This window comes from Desmodus rotundus, chromosome 12 (genome assembly GCF_022682495.2).
Source record: "Desmodus rotundus isolate HL8 chromosome 12, HLdesRot8A.1, whole genome shotgun sequence".
NCBI lineage: Eukaryota > Metazoa > Chordata > Mammalia > Chiroptera > Phyllostomidae > Desmodus > Desmodus rotundus.
In genome coordinates this window covers 7,631,890-7,652,052 of record NC_071398.1, presented here as the reverse complement: position 1 = coordinate 7,652,052, position 20,163 = coordinate 7,631,890, and the positions used below count along the sequence as shown (strand labels likewise).

At 47.4% G+C, this 20,163-nt stretch overlaps 1 protein-coding gene across 1 annotated transcript; it reads left to right on the top strand.

Annotated features, from left to right (window-relative positions):
* The first annotated feature begins 2,307 nt into the window (after positions 1-2,307).
* Positions 2,308-19,832, top strand: BBS2 (Bardet-Biedl syndrome 2). Its single transcript, XM_024551423.4, has 17 exons — positions 2,308-2,625; positions 4,307-4,534; positions 5,754-5,879; positions 6,153-6,215; positions 7,030-7,107; positions 9,112-9,216; positions 9,300-9,386; positions 11,999-12,134; positions 12,376-12,515; positions 13,365-13,509; positions 13,602-13,773; positions 14,351-14,480; positions 15,667-15,798; positions 16,278-16,415; positions 17,092-17,204; positions 18,253-18,401; positions 19,355-19,832. The coding sequence occupies exons 1-17, from the start codon at positions 2,509-2,511 to the stop codon at positions 19,459-19,461; spliced, it is 2,166 nt and encodes a 721-aa protein (XP_024407191.3). The 5' UTR covers positions 2,308-2,508; the 3' UTR covers positions 19,462-19,832.
* The last annotated feature ends 331 nt before the right edge of the window (positions 19,833-20,163 follow it).

Here is a 20,163-nt window from a genome sequence, read left to right as displayed (position 1 = left end):
GTCCCCAGAGTGGTCACATTAATTCTCCCTTTCCCCGGCGTGGTGGTTGCACGGTCCTGCGTCCTTTTCGTGTTCTTCACGGTGCCTTTCGTGCCGATCCTCCTCTGCTCTTTCCTTTGAATTTTTAAAAAATTCAACTTATTCTGAGATAAGTCTAGATTCACAGTCTAGATTCATAAGAAATAATACAGAGAGAGCTCATGAACCCTTACTCAGTTTCTCCCAATGGTAACTTCTTGCTAAAGACCTGCACCAGCTGGCCACTCTGCCCCAGTCCCCTCCCCAGAGGCCTTCTGTCTCGGGAGGCCCACTCTCCCCCTCTCCCTCCAGGCCTTTAGTCGTCATCCTAAGGTGCTTTAACCTCCATTCTTTACACCTGCACACCCTCTAGTGGGGGTGCTTTGCATATGCAAAATAAGGACAAGGAGAGGGAGAGGCAGGCAGCAGGCAGAGTATAAGTCAGCGTCTAAGTTCTTGATCTCTCCTGATTCCCACCAGATCTTGACTAGCTAGGTTGGTCTTTCCCACCCAGGGCTGAGAGGAAGGCTGCAACAATGCTCCAGCTATCTGAGAGGGAGGAAGGAAGGAAGGGAGGGAGGCAGGGAGGGAGGGAGGAAGGGAGGAAGGAAGGAAGGAAAGAAGTCACTGGATTTATTACAAAAGCAATCCCAATACGTCCAAGGCCACTCTCATTAAGGGCCAGCATAGCTGTAAGTGCCTTGTTTATATTAGTTTGTCTCATTCACACAACAACTACTTCTCTTTCTCCAGAAGATGACACTGGTGATCGGAAGTTCACCGCTGGACACAGTATGCACAGTGGTTAGCAGCTCAGGCGACCACCTGGGTTTGCTTGCCATCCTGGTTCTGCCACTTACCAGCTGTGTGGCCTGGGCTTATGTTATATAACCTCTTGTGGCTCAGTTTTGTCTCTTGTAGGTTGGGCACAATCGCAGGGTCTCCCCCATGGGTGGCTGTGAGGACCGAATGGGTTAGCGGGTGTCAAGTGCCTGGCACAGAGAAGGTGCTCACTAAATGAGAGTGTCAGGGTTAAATGATGGTCCAAGTGTCAGCGAGTGACTGACAGACGAAGAATGTGAACCCAGGTCTGCGTGCTGTCTAGGCCTGTGGGCTTATCCACCACTCAGAGCTGCCCGCCTGCAGCCCACCAGCAACCACCCCCTCTCACAAGTCCTGGGTTGTCAAGAGCCCCAGCTGTCGCTGAGATGAAGGTGGCAGGTGTCTCCTCTGCAGAGCCAGGTGGGTTATGGGAGGTAGAGAAGACTCTGAGACTGCTTGGTTGGGAGAGGATCAGCTCTGGGCCAGTCCCTCCTGGCCATTGTCCCCTCCTTCTCAGAGGAGAGCCAGCACGTCCCCAGCTGTGATCAGTGCTAGTCACAGACAATCCAATAGGCTTGAAAGAAAGGATTGTTCTAGGCTGGGGCACCACTCCTTTGGGGAGGAGCGGCAGGGATCTCACGGGGCAGCTCACCTCCCTCGTGTTGGTCAGGAAATTCCAGACTACTTGGTTTAAGGTCCCTTTCCTGCCAGGGGCTGAAACTGTAATGAAGTCTTGGTTTGCTGTTTCGGGTGCAAAGGACTCCACGCTGGGCCTGCTGTTTCTTCGACAGTGCTTACCACCAAATGAGCTCCTCCATGTATTTCTTTAGTGCTTGTCTCAGCGGGCTAGTATGTCCGCTCCAGGAGAGCAGTGAACGAGTACGTCACTGCCACATCCCTATCGTCTAGACCAGTGCCCGACTGGAAAAAGCAAGCAAGCAAACAAACAAACAAACAGGACAGTGTTTGACACATCGTTGGCCCTCAAAATTATTTAAACGGTGAGAAGTTTCATGACTTTTCAATTTTGCATATTTGCATTTAAACCTGCACAGGGACTCTTACAAGGGGCGGTGGACTATGTATACGTGAGCGTCTAAAGCGTGATTTGTGTTTTGGGAGAGGAAGGTACACTTAGTACAGGTAACTACTGTGGTGTGCATCAACGTAACAGCTAAAAATAAGGGGCAGGGAATTTCTCGAACTAGTGGCTCTTTGGAGTGGGGTGGCGGTGGGCGTCATCTGCAGAGGTGCGGCTTAGTTGCAGTGCTAGGAGAAGCCCCGGGGGTGCGCTGCTTCAGGCACCGCCACTGTAGACACGTCAGTGGAGTGGAAAATAAGGCGGATAAGTTACAGCAGCAAAACAAGGATCTCCATCACCGACAGGAAACCAATTTCAGGCTGGGTCCCGGGAGAGACTCGATAGCGCAGCCGCCGGGGCCGAGCCGAACCTGCGCAGCCGCAGAAGAAGCTGGGCGGACCTGCGCAACTGCAGACGTAGCTGGCGGCACGGGGGTGGGGTACCCGGGACCCGCGCTGCGTAGCTCCGAACCTGGGCCACAGGAGCAGAGTTGCTCCGATCGCTGCGCCCTTCACCGCAGCGGGTGAGACCGGCTCCGCTGCGCCGGCCTTGGGCCACCGGCCGTCCTCCCCACAGCCGCCGCTAGCATGCTGCTGCCCGTGTTCACCCTGAAACTGCGCCACAAAATCAACCCCCGCATGGTGGCCGTAGGGCGCTACGACGGAACGCACCCGTGCCTGGCGGCCGCCACCCAAGCGGGCAAGGTAACCGCTCCCACCTGCACCGGAGCCTGGGCCCCTGCAAGTCCCACAATCTCCGCGGGCCGCTACCGTGCGGCCCCGCCCCTCAATCTCCGACCCCACCCCCAGCCAGAGTTGCCCGGCAACCGGCGGGCGTCTCCCTGTAGTTGTCAATCCTGAGCAGAATGAATAAAGGGTCGCTCCTGAATGGTTTTTCTGAGTAGTTAACTTTGCCTTCAGGCACTTAGACTCGGACAGTGTTGGAGTTCCTGTCCAGATAGGGCGCTTAGGAAAGAGAAGCCCACAGAAGGGGGTAGGGTCGCCGGTGGTAACAGACCTCAGATGCCAGCCCAGGGCCTGTGCCGGTCACTCTGAGCTCCTTCCACTATCTCAGACTGCCTCCAGCCAAACAACTTGAGGAAAAAATAAAAGACTACAAAGACCCCCAAATGAAATGACTCCGATTGCACTTTTGATCTGTGTCCATGTCCATTCCCATTTTTTTCCCATAACTTACTAAGTACCTACTAGATGTTCACCGTGTGCCGGTGCTGTGCAAGGATAGAGACGTGGTCACTGAACAGTCACCAGGCTTCTACTGGGCCCCTCCTCTGTGTTAGATGTTGATTCAGAGATAACGCTGGAGTCCCTGAGTTCTGAGAGCTTATAATACCAAGGACAGCAGACAAAGCAAATCTAGTCACTGTATGTTGATGGAGGCTTGCCCCAAATACATGGGGTACAGTGACACCAAGCGCAATAGCTCTAACAGTTACAAAGCCTTATTATTACATTAATTATCTCAGCATTCTTGCAACAATGCCAAGGGCAGCAGCATAGCACAGGTATGTTGGATCCTGGCTCCAGTACCTACTAATTTCATGACCTTGGGCAAGGTACTTAATAATAGTATCTGTCACATAGGGTTGTTATGAGCACTAAATAAGTTAATACATACGAAGCACTTGGCATATAAGAAATGGTCACTAATTGTTAGCTGTTCGTTTTTTTTATGACTCTCACTTTTCGGCCTAGTGGTTCAGAGAGGTTCAAAGTAATACTTGAGGTCACTCAACTAGAAAGTCATGGGAATGAGATTAAAGTCCATGTTCTCTGACCCAGGGTGGATTTAGTAATGAATAAAACATTTATATAATGATTTATCGTTTTCAAAACACTTCTGCCTATGTTGTATGTTATCTCATGATACGACTTGGTATACATAATTAAAAAATAATGATTCATTTTCATTCAGTGGTTTACTGGAGTAAAGTGTGTCTTAGCACAGGCTCTGGCACATAATGATGCCCGTTGTTAATTGTTTAGAAGCGCTGACAAATGCCAGAGAGGAATTCATATTGGTTCTGCTGTACGCTGATCAGACAAAGGCTGGTTGGTCAGAGCGCTTTGACAGCCTGCTGGAGGGTAGAATGTAAGCGGCCCTGATCAACAACAACTTGACCTTGACCATTACCTTGTTCTTTCCAAGGCCAAAAACCTTGGATTTCCACAATTCATAATGTTTGAAAGCCAGCCATGCACAGAACTGTAGTAGGGTTTATAAGTAAGTTTCACAGGCGATGAAAGTAAAGTGACTTCTTGTTCATGTTGGTATCTGTTAATAACCTGCGTCTTTTAAAAAACGTATGTTACATTTTACATTTCTAGTATTTTAAGGGAATGTGATGAACTCTGTCTGTTTTAGGTTTTTATTCACAATCCTCATACACGGAGCCAGCACTTCAGTGCGCCCAGGGTCCTCCAGAGCCCCCTGGAGTCTGACGTTTCTCTTCTCAACATTAATCAGGCTGTCAGCTGCCTGGCTGCAGGAGTATTGAACCCTGAACTTGGCTATGATACTCTTTTAGTGGGGACACAGACTAATCTCTTGGCTTACGACGTCTACAATAATTCAGATCTTTTCTACAGAGAGGCAAGTACACCCCTTATAACCCCCCAGATTCCTGTTACCCATTACTGTTCATTTTTGTTATGCCCGAAAGAGATCAGACATTTGTTTTGGTTTACGGTGTGGCTGTTGTACAACACGGTGATTTTGTCACTTGCCTCTACTTCATCTCCTTGGCACTTCATGTATTTGGTCACGGTCGCTAACTGGTTTCATGTTGTTTCTCCCTTGTGAACAGAGATGTGGAACATCTTTTCCTGGGCTTATTGCCCATTTACATGTCTTCCGCAAAGCATTTAAGTCTTTCGCCTATTTATTTATTGGTAGTTTGTGTATTATTGATTTGTAGATGTTCTTTGGATGTACTGGGTACAAGTTCTTTTGTCAGATTTATATATAACAAATATTTTCTCCCAGTATGCAGCTTATTCCAATAGCTGGGTGTCTTTTGATGAACAAAAGTTTTCAATTTTGATGAAGTCCAGCTGATCAAGTTTTTGCTTTAATAATTGATGCTTTTCCTGCCCTTCTGAGAAATCCTTGGTCACGTATATACGCTTCCTGTGGTTTTGTACAAGACTGGAATTGAGTTCAGGACTGGATTAGTCCACGTTCTCCAGATAAAGAGAATTAATAGGATGTGCATAAAAAAGAGAAAGGAGTGGGGAGGGAATATTTTAAAGACTTGGTGCACACGGTTGTGGAGACTGGCAAGTCCAAAATTTGCAGGGTTGGCTAGCAGGCTGCAGACGCAGGGAAGAGCTGATGTTGAAACTCAAGTCCGAAGGCCACCTGGAGGCAGAATTCTTCCTTTCTTAGGGGACAGTCTTTATTCTATTAAGGTCTTCAACTGATTGGATGAGGCCCACCCATGTTATAGAGGGTGATCTGCTACTCAAAGGCTACTGATTTAAATGTTAGTCTCATCTAAAAAGTACCTCACAGAAACATCTAGAACAGTATTTGGTCAAATATCCCAGCGAGCCTTGGACTTCACAGCAGTTTATTGTAGCAGCTTAGTGTGCGTCGCCAGGGACCTGAGGGTCCCCCCTTGCATCAGCACACGTCTGCCACAGTGACTGTCCTCCGGGGACAGCCCCGGCCTGCCTCTCGGGGACCGTGTGGCTTCTCACAAATGACGAGAGAGGAATTTGAGTATCCAAGTAAAGATAAAGAAATACATTACCTCTTGTGTGCCTGCGCATCCCTAATATCTGAGATTTTATATCTTTTTCCTTCTTAGGTGGCCGATGGGGCCAATGCAGTTGTGTTGGGGACACTGGGAGACCTTTCCTCTCCTCTTGCAATTATTGGGGGGAATTGCGTGCTGCAGGGTTTCGACCGTGAAGGAAATGATCTCTTTTGGACGGTATGAAGAACCAAACACTCCCTTCAGTAGTCTTAAACATTTTTACTTTTAATGGCCTTTCTTTATGTTTTATTTGTTTTTGCCACTGACTGTAATGAATAAGAGAACACAAAAGTGGAACCATGTTTATAATTCTGTACATTAAAAAAAAAGATACACCAGATTTGACTAACACCTGTTAGGGGTTTGTGTAACCTTCTCTTTCATGTAGCTGTTGTAGTCAGATTAAGTGAGGAGAGAGGACATATTCATGCTATTGGGTTTGCTTTTCAGGTTACTGGAGATAACGTTCATTCTCTGGCCTTGTGTGACTTTGACAATGATGGGAAAAAAGAGGTATGTGGGGGCGGAGCTCCTCCTCTTTGTGTTCAGCTGAATGCATTTTCCGGTGACAATGACATTGGTGTGGTGAGAAGCGCCTGTTTCTCATGGTAGCTGTTGGTGCTCTGGTGCCTAAATGACGAGCTAACTGGCCTCATTTGTCTCTCTTCTCTCTTTTGAACAGTAAATCCCTTTGTCTAAAACCAAGATCAAGGCCGTGACGTTTCAAAGACGAAGGACAGGGAGGGAAGGAGGGAGAGAGGGAGGGCAGGGACTGCCCTCAAGGTCACAATCTTAGAACTTGCTCCTGGTGCTTTTGAACCATATCAGTAAAGAGTTTTCAATATTGGCCCACGTTTTCCAGAATTTAAAGTTTTAGAGACTGACTCTTAATAGCCTTTGAAATGATTCCCATGGTTACTCCAGGAATGAGCTTCTTGAGCAGCCGGTGAGGGGCTGTGTTGGGTGGTGACTGGGCCCTCCTTGTCCATGGACACGGGGCCCTGGCATTTGAAATGGGGCTTCCATCCGCAGGCAGAGAGGGGCTGAGCTAGGGAGCATCTTCAGGTGCGTGCTGGGGAGCACGCCTCTGCGGGATGTGCGGCCCGCGTGGCAGGAGAAGGTCTCCAGAACCACTGTCTCTTCACTGACCGAGTCTGTTGGCCTTTGCACTGGAGGGGACCTTCCTGAGCACTGGGCTGCCGGGAGTTTGGAAGTCTTGGGTAGCAGCAGCGACACACAAAATATTAGGCCATGTTTTATTTATGGAAATTGTTCTGTGTTCACTTGCTGGACTAAATGTGCATGACTTTTTTTTTTTTTTTTTAAGCTTCTTGTTGGATCTGAGGATTTTGATATCCGAGTTTTTAAAGAAGATGAGATTGTGGCAGAAATGACAGAAACAGAGGTAAGCAGTGCCCCCTTGGAATTCTGCTGACCTAAAGTTCAGTTTTTTAAAGCAGCACCTAAAATTGCCCTTATCTGTTCCAGTTTTTATATTCTTAGGATATACCCAGGACTAAGGGGGGTGGAAACAGGAGAAAGAATTAGGATATTCTGAATTAAGGATGAAGAGGATAAAGGAGCAATGGCTTGTGGGCATTGTACATGGACAGAAAAAAAAAAAAGAAGGGAATCTTGAGAGGTCAGAATGGCGGGATTCTACAAACATTGACAGGTGGTGCTTGGGAGTCGGGCCTCAAAACCGCACTTGACCACTTGTCCTCCTTCAAGCCACTTACAAAAGCAAGGCTGCCCCTCCCCTAACTGCGGAGGAGGCCAAAAGGCAAAACTTGCGTATTGATATACAAAGTGCAATCGATGGTTTTAACTAATTGACCCTTATCCTAAGTGAGAGCCATAGATTTTTAGAGTCCTACTTTTTAACCCTTGCAGCTGCTGTGATTGTAAAGTCACCGTTACGGACAGAGAGGAAAGGAAGGAGAGAAAGGAGTGTCAAAAGCAGCAGGCTGAGGATGTGCCTGTACAGGGGTTCTGTTTTATGTGGAGAGAGGGTCCTTAGCCTTCATTAGATTCTTAAAGGGGCTTGCCACCTCTTCATCTGCCCCCCGCCAAAAAAAACCCAACGTGAGAGTCACCGGCCTGCAGGTGCTGTGCCTGCAGTCTTTCCCTTTCATTCAAACTTGTAGTGAATTTTTCCCCATCCGGCGGGAATCATTCGGGTTCTGTTGGATTTCGGTTTATTGTCAGTGCTAGAGGTGAGGAGGCTGCATTCTTTGAAACACGTGTTTCTTACATCCTAGACGAGGCCAGGAGAACGTGAAGTAGAGCGAGGGCTTTCAGGTGACCGTCGATCCTCTGGTCCACAAAAGAAAGAGACCAGGGAGCTAAGGAGGGACTAGGGGACCTAGGGAGTCTGGGCCCTAAATTTATGAAAACGTGGGCTTTACAAAAGCGTTCACTTCGGGGCCATTTTCCTGTCTTCTCGCTTTGACCTGGCCCCTAGCTCAAACGTCTTTTCCCACATCAGCAGAATCCCGGTTTGTTGGCATTGCGGTCGGACCGGTGCCTTGAGTGAGAGCTCTGAACCCTGCACGGCACTCCGCATTCAGAGTTGTGCCATGTGGGCGGTTTTGTAGAAAAGCTGTGGGCGTAGAGGAAATTACATAACTCTCCTCTGCTTTATACCATTTGTTTCTTAGCATCTCGTGTCAGGGCGGGAATGAGCACGTAGTTCTGCAGGATCGTAGGGGTTATTAAGCTTTGGTTTCAACTTTTAAAGGTAATTTCCTTTGGCATCTAAAAATGCATCCTCTCGCGATGTCGAATCCCAAAGCAGTCCTATAAACGTGTCTGCGTAGTACTGCGCATTCTGTATGCGGGCACGCGTGCACAAATGTGCGTGCTTGGGTTTTCACGCTTCGAAGGATTCTGTTTTTTTCTGAAAAATATCTGTCATTTCTAGCAAACAAATGATGTCATAGACAGAAAAGTATACACTTAAAACATGTTCAGTTGTGGATTTTGTAAGTCTTCTTAACATTAGACTGTGGGATATTATAAGTTAAGAACATCGGAATAATCATTAAAACTTTTTTGAATTAGTGTGTATACCACCTGTTGTACCTACTCCAGCTCTCGTGTGCTCAGCTTATTTCCTCCTCCTTTACCCCTCAGTTTTATTGTATTTCTTTTCGTTATTTGCTGAAACTTGCCACGTAAGCTTGATCTACAATGGCAAACTTCGTGAGTTTGTTTAGTTCTGATTACCCAGCCTCTGAGGTAGGTAAGGTAGGTGATGGAGAAGAGGACACCTTCCCTATGAGTGGACTGGAAGTGCATTGAAATCCAGTTCTCACACGCACAGTCTTATAAAGACATACTTCACGTGAAGTTGAGCCTTAATGAGAAGTTGTTGTATTTTTATGTTTTTATTTTTATTGTTTTGCAGATAATCACCTCCCTCTGCCCCATGTACGGCAGTCGGTTTGGTTACGCCCTTTCCAACGGCACGGTGGGAGTTTATGACAAAACAGCTCGCTACTGGAGAATTAAAGTTAGTCTGATTTGGCCTCTGATATGCGGGGATTTTGTACACATTGAGAGGCTTCTGTACTGACTATGGGAATTCCTTTTCAGTCCAAAAACCATGCCGTGAGCATTCATGCTTTCGACCTCAATTCGGACGGAGTGTGTGAGCTGATAACCGGGTGGTCCAATGGGAAGGTAAGTGTGAGTAGCCCAGTTCAGGTGTAGCTGCAAGTGATGGTCGTCTGGGATGTGTTGGCCGTGCGAGGCCGAACAGTGACCTGAGGACCCACACTTGCATTCCTCGGCGGTGCTTTCAGACTCAACTCCGTTAACCTTCCCACGTTTTTCCCCCTGCTTCAGTCCTCTGCACCGCACAGCGAGTGAGCGCCCTGTTTGGGCAGGTGATGCTCTCCAGGAGACTCTGTCCAAATCCCTTCCTTGAAGGGAGAGCATGTGTGCAGCTGGGCTGACCCTGGGCCCCGACCAGCACAACAGGGAGGTTTAACAAGCTCGTAAAGAACTGTTTGTATAGCCCTTTTCTATTAAGCCTTAAAATGGACTGAAAACCCAGAATTATGGGGAATAGTTTCCCCAGCTATAACTTCAAAATAAGATCTTTTTGCGTTCTTTCCTTTTATTCACTTCAAATCAGAATTTTCTGCAGACTTTTGGCAAGTCGGGACTGTTTGGTTGGAAACGGCCTCAGTAGCTGCCAGGTCTCCATGGATACCACTTGCCCTAACTTCCTTGTCTGTGCGGCTGCCTGGTGACCAGCTCATCCTCTCTTCTTTGACTTTTCTTTACTTTCGGCCAGGACCTTATAACCTCCCTTTGCTCTTATGTTGGTTCCTGCTTCTATACTGGGTTCTGTCTTTGGAAGGGTGTTAAAAATCATAAGGAAGACTATGTAGCTGCATATTAAGAAACTTGAAAATCTGTAAAATGGACCGTATTCTGGGAGAATATAAATTATTATGATTGATTTAGGAATTAGGAATAACTAGATTGAGAAATTATCAAAAGTTACTTCCAAATAGGATTGTGGGCCTACATGTTTTAATAGTTAAATACTTTCAAAATACCAAGAAATTTCTATTATATAATCTGTTCCAGAGCTTTAAAAAAAGGTAATAAAATTACACCGTTCATTACATAAGTAGAAAAACTTGATATCTACACTTGGCAGAAATAGCATAGAAAAGGGAAATGTACAGATATAACATGTGAATGTTGGTGCAAAGAGACTAGAGAAGTGTAACTAGCCAATTACCTTTGTTGTTAGTAGGTCACTTTAAAAAAATTTCTGTGCAAGTTCAAGGTTTTTTTTCATTGATTTTTTAGAGAGGGAGAGAGAGAGAGGGAGAGAGAGAGAGAGAGAGATCGATCAATTTGTTGTTCCCCTCATTTATGCATTCATTGGTTGATTTTTGTATGTGCCCTGACCAGGGATCGAACCTGCAACCTTGGTGTATCAGGACGATGGTCTAAGCAACTGAGCTACCCGGGCAGGGCTAGTTTATCTATTGAGTTAGAGGCCCATCCTCTCCTCCAGGGCAAAGCCTCCATGTTGAATAAAGCCAGAGTAGAAGATCCACAGAAATATTAATTTGTGGTCCTGTTTCTTAGTTAGCAGCTGACCCTCGTTTGCTAAATATTGTAGAAATGCAGGGCTGAAGGCTTTTAAGTAGCTAGAAAGAAGCAAGTTCAGTCGGAGTTAGCAGGTTCCGTTGATGTGTTAAGAGCTTTGGTAAAGTACAGGCCATTCATTACTTCACAGGCTTTAGCATCCCTACGTTTTGGGCTTACAGGATGTTGCTAGTAATAGCATGGGTGCATGCACGCAGCGTTCTCCAGACAAGGGGTAGGGGCCAGGAGCAGGCTCTGACCTCAGTTCCTTTATTTACTCATTGCAAAGTTCTGATGGGAGGATGTTGATGAAAAGGCAAAAGCAGCGAGAGGCTTTGTCCCTGAGATGTCCTCCACCAGACTTTCTGTGGGTCGTCTTTCATCGACGACACGTGTGTTCCTGCTTAGAACCTCATCGTCACTTAAGTGGTCACTCTTCATTGCCGTTGCTGACGAGTCAGTGATGCGTTTGCCTCTCTGAGGAAGAGGAAGCTCGAGGAAGACGGGAGGACCCGCTGGGCGCCTCGGTAGTTTTTTCGGGGAAGAAGGGCTCTTACACAGAGCATTAGGACAGGTTGTATCTGTGATGGAAGGTTTGGCATTTTCAGACTTCAGATAGAACCAGATTTCGTGCATTTATGTATAATAAAGGTAACATTTTTGTACAGAGCTAGCATTTCTTGTACAGCAGTACGTGCCAGGCCCCGTCCTGAGAGCTCTCCCTGGGTTGACTCGAGGCCTCCTTCCAACCTTGTGAGGTGCAGGTGCAGTTGGTGTCCTCAGGCCCTTGTCACTGATCCCCAATGACGAGGCCAAGCACAGCCTGTTTCAGAAACTTGCCCGAGGTCCCACAGATAGGAAGGGCAAAGCTGGAACCGGAACCTGGGCAGGTTGGCCTTTTGCATATGTATTATGTATCCTGCCTCTCAGCTAACCCATCGATCCAAATGAAACATTACATAAAGGCCGATTGTAATACAGCTTATTTAGAAAGAAGAAATCACAGCTGGTGAAGGCCTCTTAGGGTGCCCTCATGCCCCAGGGGCCAAAGGTGCCTCCTCAGAAGCCAGGGGGCGCCATGGAGTACTGTTGGGGACCACTAAACTAAATGACCTGTAAGTTTTTGTGTTTTTTCAAAACTCCAGCAGAAGCGATTTTCCAAGTGCTTGTTTTATTTTTAGGTTGATGCCCGGAGTGACCGAACTGGGGAAGTCATCTTTAAAGACAACTTTTCTTCCGCGATTGCTGGTGTGGTCGAGGGAGATTACTGCGGGGATGGCCACGTTCAGTTAATCTGCTGCTCAGTGGACGGTGAAAGTAAATGGGGACGGGGAATCCTCGAGAAGTCAGATTTTCAATCTGATTGGTCGGAATACCAGGAAATCCCACTCTAAAGTGTTTGCATTGATATCCTCTCATCCTAGTAAGTGCCCCTGAGTTGGGGGAATGGGAACTAGGTTTTTGGTTCGTTAAGACCAGCTAACTGATGACTTACAAGTAGACCTGGCCGTACTTGGGAGGTTCCTCCGTGTGGTGAGTGTTTGCTTCTTCCGTTCAGTCCGGGGCTACCTGCCAGGCTTGGCTGAGATGAGAGGGAACCTCGTGGACACCAGCGTGGAGCAGGACCTGATCCGGGAGCTGAGTCAGAAGAAACAGAATCTGCTGCTGGAACTCCGTAACTACGAGGAAAATGCCAAGGTGGGGCCCAGTGGGGAAGGAGGTGGAACCTGAAGCATTGAGGAGTGGCACGTGTGAAAGGAGACCGTCAGAGGCCCCCGACGCGCGGGCTCCCTCCCACCAGATGGCAGAAGTGCAGGCTGTTTCAGCCTTTCTGGCCTGGGTCAGAATGGACAGGGCATTTTTTTTTCCGTCTAGAAATCCCACTTCCAGGCAGCTGAGCTGCAGAAATCTTTGTACCAGCGGTCCGTTTCCTACAGCCCCGTGGGCCGCAGTGCCCAGCAGGAAGCCGCCTAGATGGCGACCAGTGATAGGGAATATGAGCTGGGGAGTGTGAAGCAGCTCAGAAGAGCCAAGTGTATGTACTTGGGATGATGGCGGAAGGATGAGTGTGGTATGAAGTGAGTGAAAAGGAGGAACAATAGGTGTGGAGCATCCTTCATCTTTTCAAACACAAGTACCATAAACAGTGTTGACTACTGGGACCTGTGTGCGTGTGTGTCTGTACACATACGTACCAGACTGGCTGGAAGAGGAGCTGACGAGTGGGACTGTAATTTGTCCTGTCGTGCATGACCGTATTTTAATTTACTATGCCAGATGAATTTTATTTTGTCATTTAAAAAGAACCAATATAAACAGTGTGAAAGGCATGATGAGTACACAGAGAGGGACAAGGGCATTTTCGCTTGGGAAAAGGCCGGGTGGAGCAAGGGGGTGCTAATGAGATGCCTCTGAATTCTATGAAAATCAGATTAATAGAATGAGATGAAGAGTGTGTCTGTTGAAGCAGAATGACCATAGATTTAAAAGTGACATTCGTTCCGCGTGGTGACTGACTGAGCTGGAAGTGGGCGGGCTGTTTGGCAGGTGGAGGTGAGCAGTCCCTCGGGTGAGGCCGACGGGCAGCGGGGCGTCATCCCCGCCAACACCAAGCTCCACACCGCCCTCTCTGTCAACCTGGGGAGCGAGACGCAGGCAGCTCACGCGGAATTGTGCATTTCCACTTCGAATGGTAAGACATCACGTTGAGGGGCCATTTGTCAGCGCCCGGCTGCCTTGGAGGGTGGCTCTTGAACTGCCTGCCGTTTCCCCTCTTCCCTGCAGACACCATCATCCGAGCGGTCTTGATCTTTGCAGAGGGCATTTTTCTGGGCGAAAGCCACGTGGTACACCCCAGCCTGCACAGCCTTTCTAGCTCCATCCGCATCCCGATTACACCTCCCAAAGACGTCCCGGTGGATCTGCACCTGAAAACCTTCGTGGGTTACAGAAGCAGGTGACCCTCTGCAAGTCACAGTTTTATTTCCAGATGGCCCTGACAGGAGGGCCAGATGTGTGGATTTTCCCATTGTGCCAGGGACTCTGTGGGGCCACAGAAGCCATTGGATGGTCTGTCCAGCCAGGAAAGGATTCCCAGAACCTTATTTCCCTAATTTGAAATCTCACCCAAAAAGGGGGGGTGGTGGTGGATATTTAAGATGGTTATTTTCTGGTTTTAGTCTCCTAATTTTATAACTACAAAAGTTCAAAAAATATGTTTAAGTGATGGTTTGTCAACTCCTAGTTTGGCCTCTAAGACTGTAAGAGTTGGGCTGCATCTTTATGAGTTATACATAACCCCAGCTCATGGAAAAAGCCACTGGATGTGTAGAGGACAAAAACCTTTCGCATTTTTTGAGGGTGTTTTAAATTCTTGGTCCATGTATACGTATGTGTAGACTCGTGTTATCTCCAAATCCCAAGCCCCGTTATTGTGGTCATTTAGCCCCACAGTTTTGGGTTATTTTTCCATCTGTGGCCCTTAAATATCAACTTGATGACTCAGTTCTCCGTGTCCTGTTGGTGGGCCACAGCACCCAGTTCCACGTATTCGAGCTGACGAGACAGCTCCCGCGATTCTCCATGTACGCGCTGACCAGCCCGGGCTCCGCCAGCCCGCCGCCTAGTTACGTCAACTTCACCATCGCCGAGCGGGCCCAGAGGGTGAGCCTCTGGCTTTCTTCTTTCAGTACTGTTGCGTTTTAGAATCCCTTGGATGTTACTTCTTAGGAGGGAGGAATCACATGAATGAGTTATTTGGTAGCAGGAAATATGACATGAATTACATAGCTTGCAGTTGGTTGGTATCCTGTAACAAAATATTGCTAAAATACCTCCTCACTTTGGAAAAATACACACCGTATTTACCGGAGCCATCCTTAGCTACAGGTGAATTCTCACCAGTTCTAATTCCTCTGTGGCTGTGGTCTTAGTGTGGTTGTCCCAACCTTGTGTTTCAAAAGGAGCCTGCACCAGAGTGGAGGAGAGGTGGACTTGGAGCTGGGAACATTTGGGGGTTCCAATGCTACCTTAACTAATTAGTTTAGTTCAGAATTTAATTAAATTCTTAGTGATTTGGGGGAGACGTCCCTCACCAGCCTGAGCCTCAGTTTCCTTATCTGTAAGTGAGGCTATCTCACCCCACGGGGCCCCAGAAGATTACTTAATTGGTGTGACAGCACCTTGTCAATTTGAAAGGCCTGATACCAATGGACTTGAACCATGGCTGACGTCAGAATTCTTAGTGAGGCTTTTCAATCATGTTGATTCTCAGTCCCCTGCCAGGCCTGTGGAGCCAGAGGTTCCACAGGTGGGCCCTTCAGAAAGCTTCACGGTGGTTCTTATATGGAACCTGTATTACAGACCACTGTGAAGTACAGTTATTATTTTTAATATTAACATTTTTTTGTGTGTGGATGTGTCATGGCGTCTGCACTGTGTGTACATGAAAAATTTTAAATTTTTTTTAAAAAGAATGGCCAGGAATAATTTTAAGCAGATTACATTGTCCAGGACGTAGCCACAGAAGAGCTCTCCTGTAAACAGAATTAGCATCCTACCTGAACTGCTTCTCCATGGCACACAAGATTATGTCTAAGTTGAAAATGCTATTAAGTCATGCCTGCTGTGGGTCCAGACATCACCGTGAATGCTGCTTAAGAACGTGCAGGCAAAGGGAAAAGGGGGTGAGGTTAGTGTTTTCTTGGTGGTGGTGGTGGTGGGCGGGGGGGGGGGGGGGCGCGATGTATAATTGTTGGTTTTCCAAGCAATGAAACAAGAAAGAAGGGTAACTCTTAACAACAGCTGCACTTAACAAATGGAAGTTCACTGCATCCTGTTCCTCTTTAAGGTGGTCATATGGCTCAACCAGAACTTCCTGCTCCCAGAAGACACCAGCATTCAGAGCGCTCCCTTTCAAGTGTGCTTCACCTCCTTGCGGGACGGCAGCCAGCTGTACATAAAAATAAAACCGAGCGGAGAGGTAACGTTTAACGTCTTGGCCACAGATTTCTCACGTTGTGTTTACCACGCAGTGTGAGCGAGGCAGCTGACACTGGTCTCCAGGTCAGCAGACCACGTGCTTCAACTGACTCCGCTAGTGCTCATCGCCTCAGACACTGGGCTGCAACCCCGAATGGCCTTTTCCTGCCTCTTCCCCTGCGGCCCTTCTTTGTCGCTTTGGGGGAGGGTTAGGAATATAGAGGTGACCGGAAACATTTCCACTGTTTGCATGACTCTGTTGTTTGGTCTGTAAGGCCGAGGGACTGACCTCTGAGCCTGCTACTAGAAACAGTGAATGTGGTTTGTAGTTTCCTTGAGGACTAAACCCATCTTCGTTGTCATCACATTTGAATTTATGCGCAACCAATGTGTGGAGTATGGGTCAGTTCAGGTACTGTTTTAGCTGGGTTTGTCCTCAATGTCCGGGGACGCTAAATTTGTCTCTTTTCCTCTGGGTAGATCACTGTGAATACCGATGATATCGACTTGGCTGGTGATATCATCCAGTCGATGGCCTCGTTTTTTGCGGTTGAAGACCTTCAGGTAGAAGCGGATTTCCCCGCCTACTTCGAGGAGTTGCGAAAGGTGCTGGTTAAGGTGAGGACGCCCAGTGGATGCTTTCGTGAGAACGTGGTGGTTTAATAACGTTTGAAATGTTTCTCTTACGTCAGTGGTACTAGAACTCTTCGTATGTTATATGATACTCATGTTTTAAAGAATTTTGCAAATTCTTAAAATAAAAACTGAACGAGTATTGGGGAGTTCACTAGCTAAAGCGTTTCTTTTACACCAGTGAGTAGTTAGCAGTTAGCTCTGGATACCCTGCTTTCTTTGTTTGATGTGGGAGAAGACTTTTTAAAAACACAGATCAGCAGTGTGCTCTGCTGACCCTTCACCTTATCCACTGTATCTACTTTACACCTTGGTGTAGTGCTTTCCAACGATGCAAATTCAAAAGTAAAAGGAAAAATGATGGCGATTGGCCCCAAATTAGAACCGAGTTCCCACCCCAGATCTCTGAGCTGTGACTACCTGCTGCCAAGGCTCTTGTGAGGACACAGAAAGGATCCCAATGGAAGGCCATCTCGAGCGTTGGAGACAGCCGAGACTCATCAGTTCCCTGGGGAGGAGGTGACTCGTGGGTGATCGAGAGGGTGCAGTCAACAGGGGCAAGGAGAGGGCCTTGGCATACGGTAGACAGTGTCTTCTCAGTCTGTCTGGTTTGCCAGGAGTCTGGGAGACTTTCTAATTCCCCAGTGTCCACGGCCTCCAGGTGGATGAGTATCATTCGGTGCACCAGAAGCTCAGTGCCGACATGGCTGATAATTCCAACGTGATCCGAAGTTTGCTGGTCCGAGCCGAGGATGCTCGTCTGATGAAGGACATGTGAGTATTTACCGTGGCTAGCACAGGTGCAAGGCGCAACAGGTCAGCCACACGGAACAGCGGCTGTCTGACGCTACTCGTAGGAGTGTAATCAGTACAAGGACTTTAAAAGAGAATTTGGCATTATCAGTAGCGTTGAAAATGTGCATACCCTATGACCCAGCAATTCTGCTGGTCTATAACCTAGAGAAACGTGCACACTTATAAACCAGGGCATTTGCACAAGAATGCTCATACGGGCAGTGTTCCTAAGAATCCCAGAGCGGAAGCAGTGCAAACCAGCGTTGACGGTGTGATGGGCAGGTCGTGACATACCCACCAGTGGGACACTACTCGCAGTGAGGATGCGCGCGTCTCAATGGCACGTGCTAGCGAGGACGGACCTAACAAACCTAACAGAGGGATAAAGAAGGCAGGCTCAAGAGAATGTGTGCAAAATGCTCCACTCATTGATAGTTTCGAAACAGGTGAAGCTGAGCTCTATCACTTGGGAAGCATACATAGATGACAAAAGTGTAAGCGTGGGGAGAGAGGACCAGAGATGGTATTTCATCCTGGGGCGGAGGGGGTGTGTTCGGAAGGAACACAGCGGGAGGCCACGATGTCCTTTTTCTTCACGTGGCTAATACATGTTTGTCCCAGGAAGTTTCTGGGTGTGTGCTACATTTGACAATGAAAAGGTGAGAATAGATATGGGCAGGTCTAGCACATTTTGACCAATGAATATTAACCTGGAACCTGGAAGGTGGACTCTCATCTTACTCACTTTCCCCGAACCCCCCGCACAGGGGGCACTTGGACCATTCTTGGCTCCTGAATTCAAATAAATATGGACCAATAACAAAGGAAGACCACTTGTCTTCCATTTATTGGGAAGAAATAGATTATTTCGATAGAAACTTTTCAATGTTTTCGAAGCAGACTTTCGTAGTTGCCCCGGTTTGATGACAGTACGACTTTTCTTTATGTGTCCAAGACGTTTGCAAGTGTTTTCATTTCAGTCTGCCCGTAAAGCACAGTGGTGCTAAACTTCTGTTGATTCACACAGGAAAGCAATGAAGAATCGCTACATGGAGCTCTATGACCTTAATAAAGACTTGCTAAATGGGTATAAAATTCGCTGTAACAATCACACAGAGCTGTTGGGGAACCTCAAAGCCGTCAATCAGGCAATTCAAAGAGCAGGTCGTCTGCGCGGTGAGTCTCTTTTTGCAGCACTGTTACTAGTAACGTGGGGGTGAGAGCCAGTGAAGATGGTGGTAGCTCCGAGAGTCCATATTAGAGCCTATATCTGTTATAAAGATGCTTTTAGCCCTGGCTGGTGTGGCTCAGAGGGTTGAGCGCCAGCCTGTGAACTGAAAGGTCACCGGTTTGATTCCCTGTCAGGGCACCTGCCTGGGTTGTGGGCTGGGTCCCTGATTGGGGGAGTTCAAGAGGCAACCACACATTGATGTTTCTCTCCCTCTCTTTCTCCCTCCCTTCTCCTCTGTCTAAAAATAAATAAATAAATAAAATCTTTAAAGAAAAAAGATATTTTTAACACTCCAGTTGGTACCAGTCACTTGAGTTTCAGCCAGCCAATTGTTTGGCTTTAATTATTGTCCAGATTTCAAAGGAAAAGCAAGCTTTCAGCTCCTTTTTTAGACCTTGCTGCCTCCTCTAAAGAAGAACCTGGTGGCAGACCCCCAAGAGGAAAGCCTTACATACCCCTATTGCAAAAAATAGGAGGGAAGGAGACCGAAAATTAATGACTTAAGTGTCCAACTTAAAAGTTAGAAAAAGAACAACACAGTAAACCAAAGGAAGCAAAAAATATAGCTAGAGATTTGTACCTAAAATCTGCTGTTTTGGGTCAGTGGTTTGACCTCCTTTTAGAAATAATCTTTGGCGGGCGTGTATGAGCCTTGATCCTTTTCTATAAAGCTGACTTTTGATTTCTAGGTTTGAAATGGGCTCTAGGTGTGGTCTGTGATCAACCTCCTCACAGAGGTATCTTTTTTAGGGAGTGGGAGGATCAATTACTTGAATTGGCACTACACGTGACTCTCTTCCGCCCTAGTTTTCTGGTGCTTTAAAGCTGGCCTCTGGTTTATCGTTTCTCTTTCAATGACCTTTCAGACTGTACTGACTCCAGCTTTCTTCTCATGCAGTTGGCAAACCAAAGAGCCAGGTGATCGCTGCCTGTCGGGATGCGATCCGAAGCAACAGCATCAGCACGCTGCTCAGAGTCATGCGGGTGGGGACGGCGTCTTCCTAGGACAGGGACCTGCAGGCCACGGAGCTCCTGGAAGCTGTGTTTCCCTGAAACTCCTGGCCGGTTTCCTGTGGATGACACCCCGGCGAACCCAGGGCACTGAGAATGAAAACAGCCCCGGGGAGTCGTGCACGTGAGCCAAGGGACAGCATCTGAACAGCGTATTCACTTTCTAGTTTTAAGACCAGTAGTGCTGTTGCCGAGGAACACCAGGTTTGTACGGAGACAGGTGAATCCTTTTGGAACGTCAGGGCTCTGGAGTCCAGTATTTCTGTGTGTACGTAAAGTTGGTGTATAGACACCTCTCCTTCCTCGTAATTGAATTTGTGACTTTAAAATAGATTGTCTACTTTTCCATTAAAATGTAAAAGTGTTGCACTTTGTGTTGACTGATTTTAAAATCGCCACCATATCGGAATCGCATAAACCATTTGTAGTACGTGGAGGAAAAAATAGGGACATTCAATGTGTGTGCCTTCTTTGTAATCACCGAAAGGTGGGGGAAAGGAAACCGTGTTGAGTTCCACGTGATCTGTTGGTTGGTTGGAGTAACGTTAGCTGCTAAAATGGACCTCAAAGCTCCTAAAGAACTTTTATTCCTCAGTACATCAGGGTTCCTCTGGAGTCATGCGGAGACCCGGACCCCTGCAATCACAAGGCTGTGTTACCCTCGAGGGCAGCCTTTCTCAGCCTCGGGAAAATGGC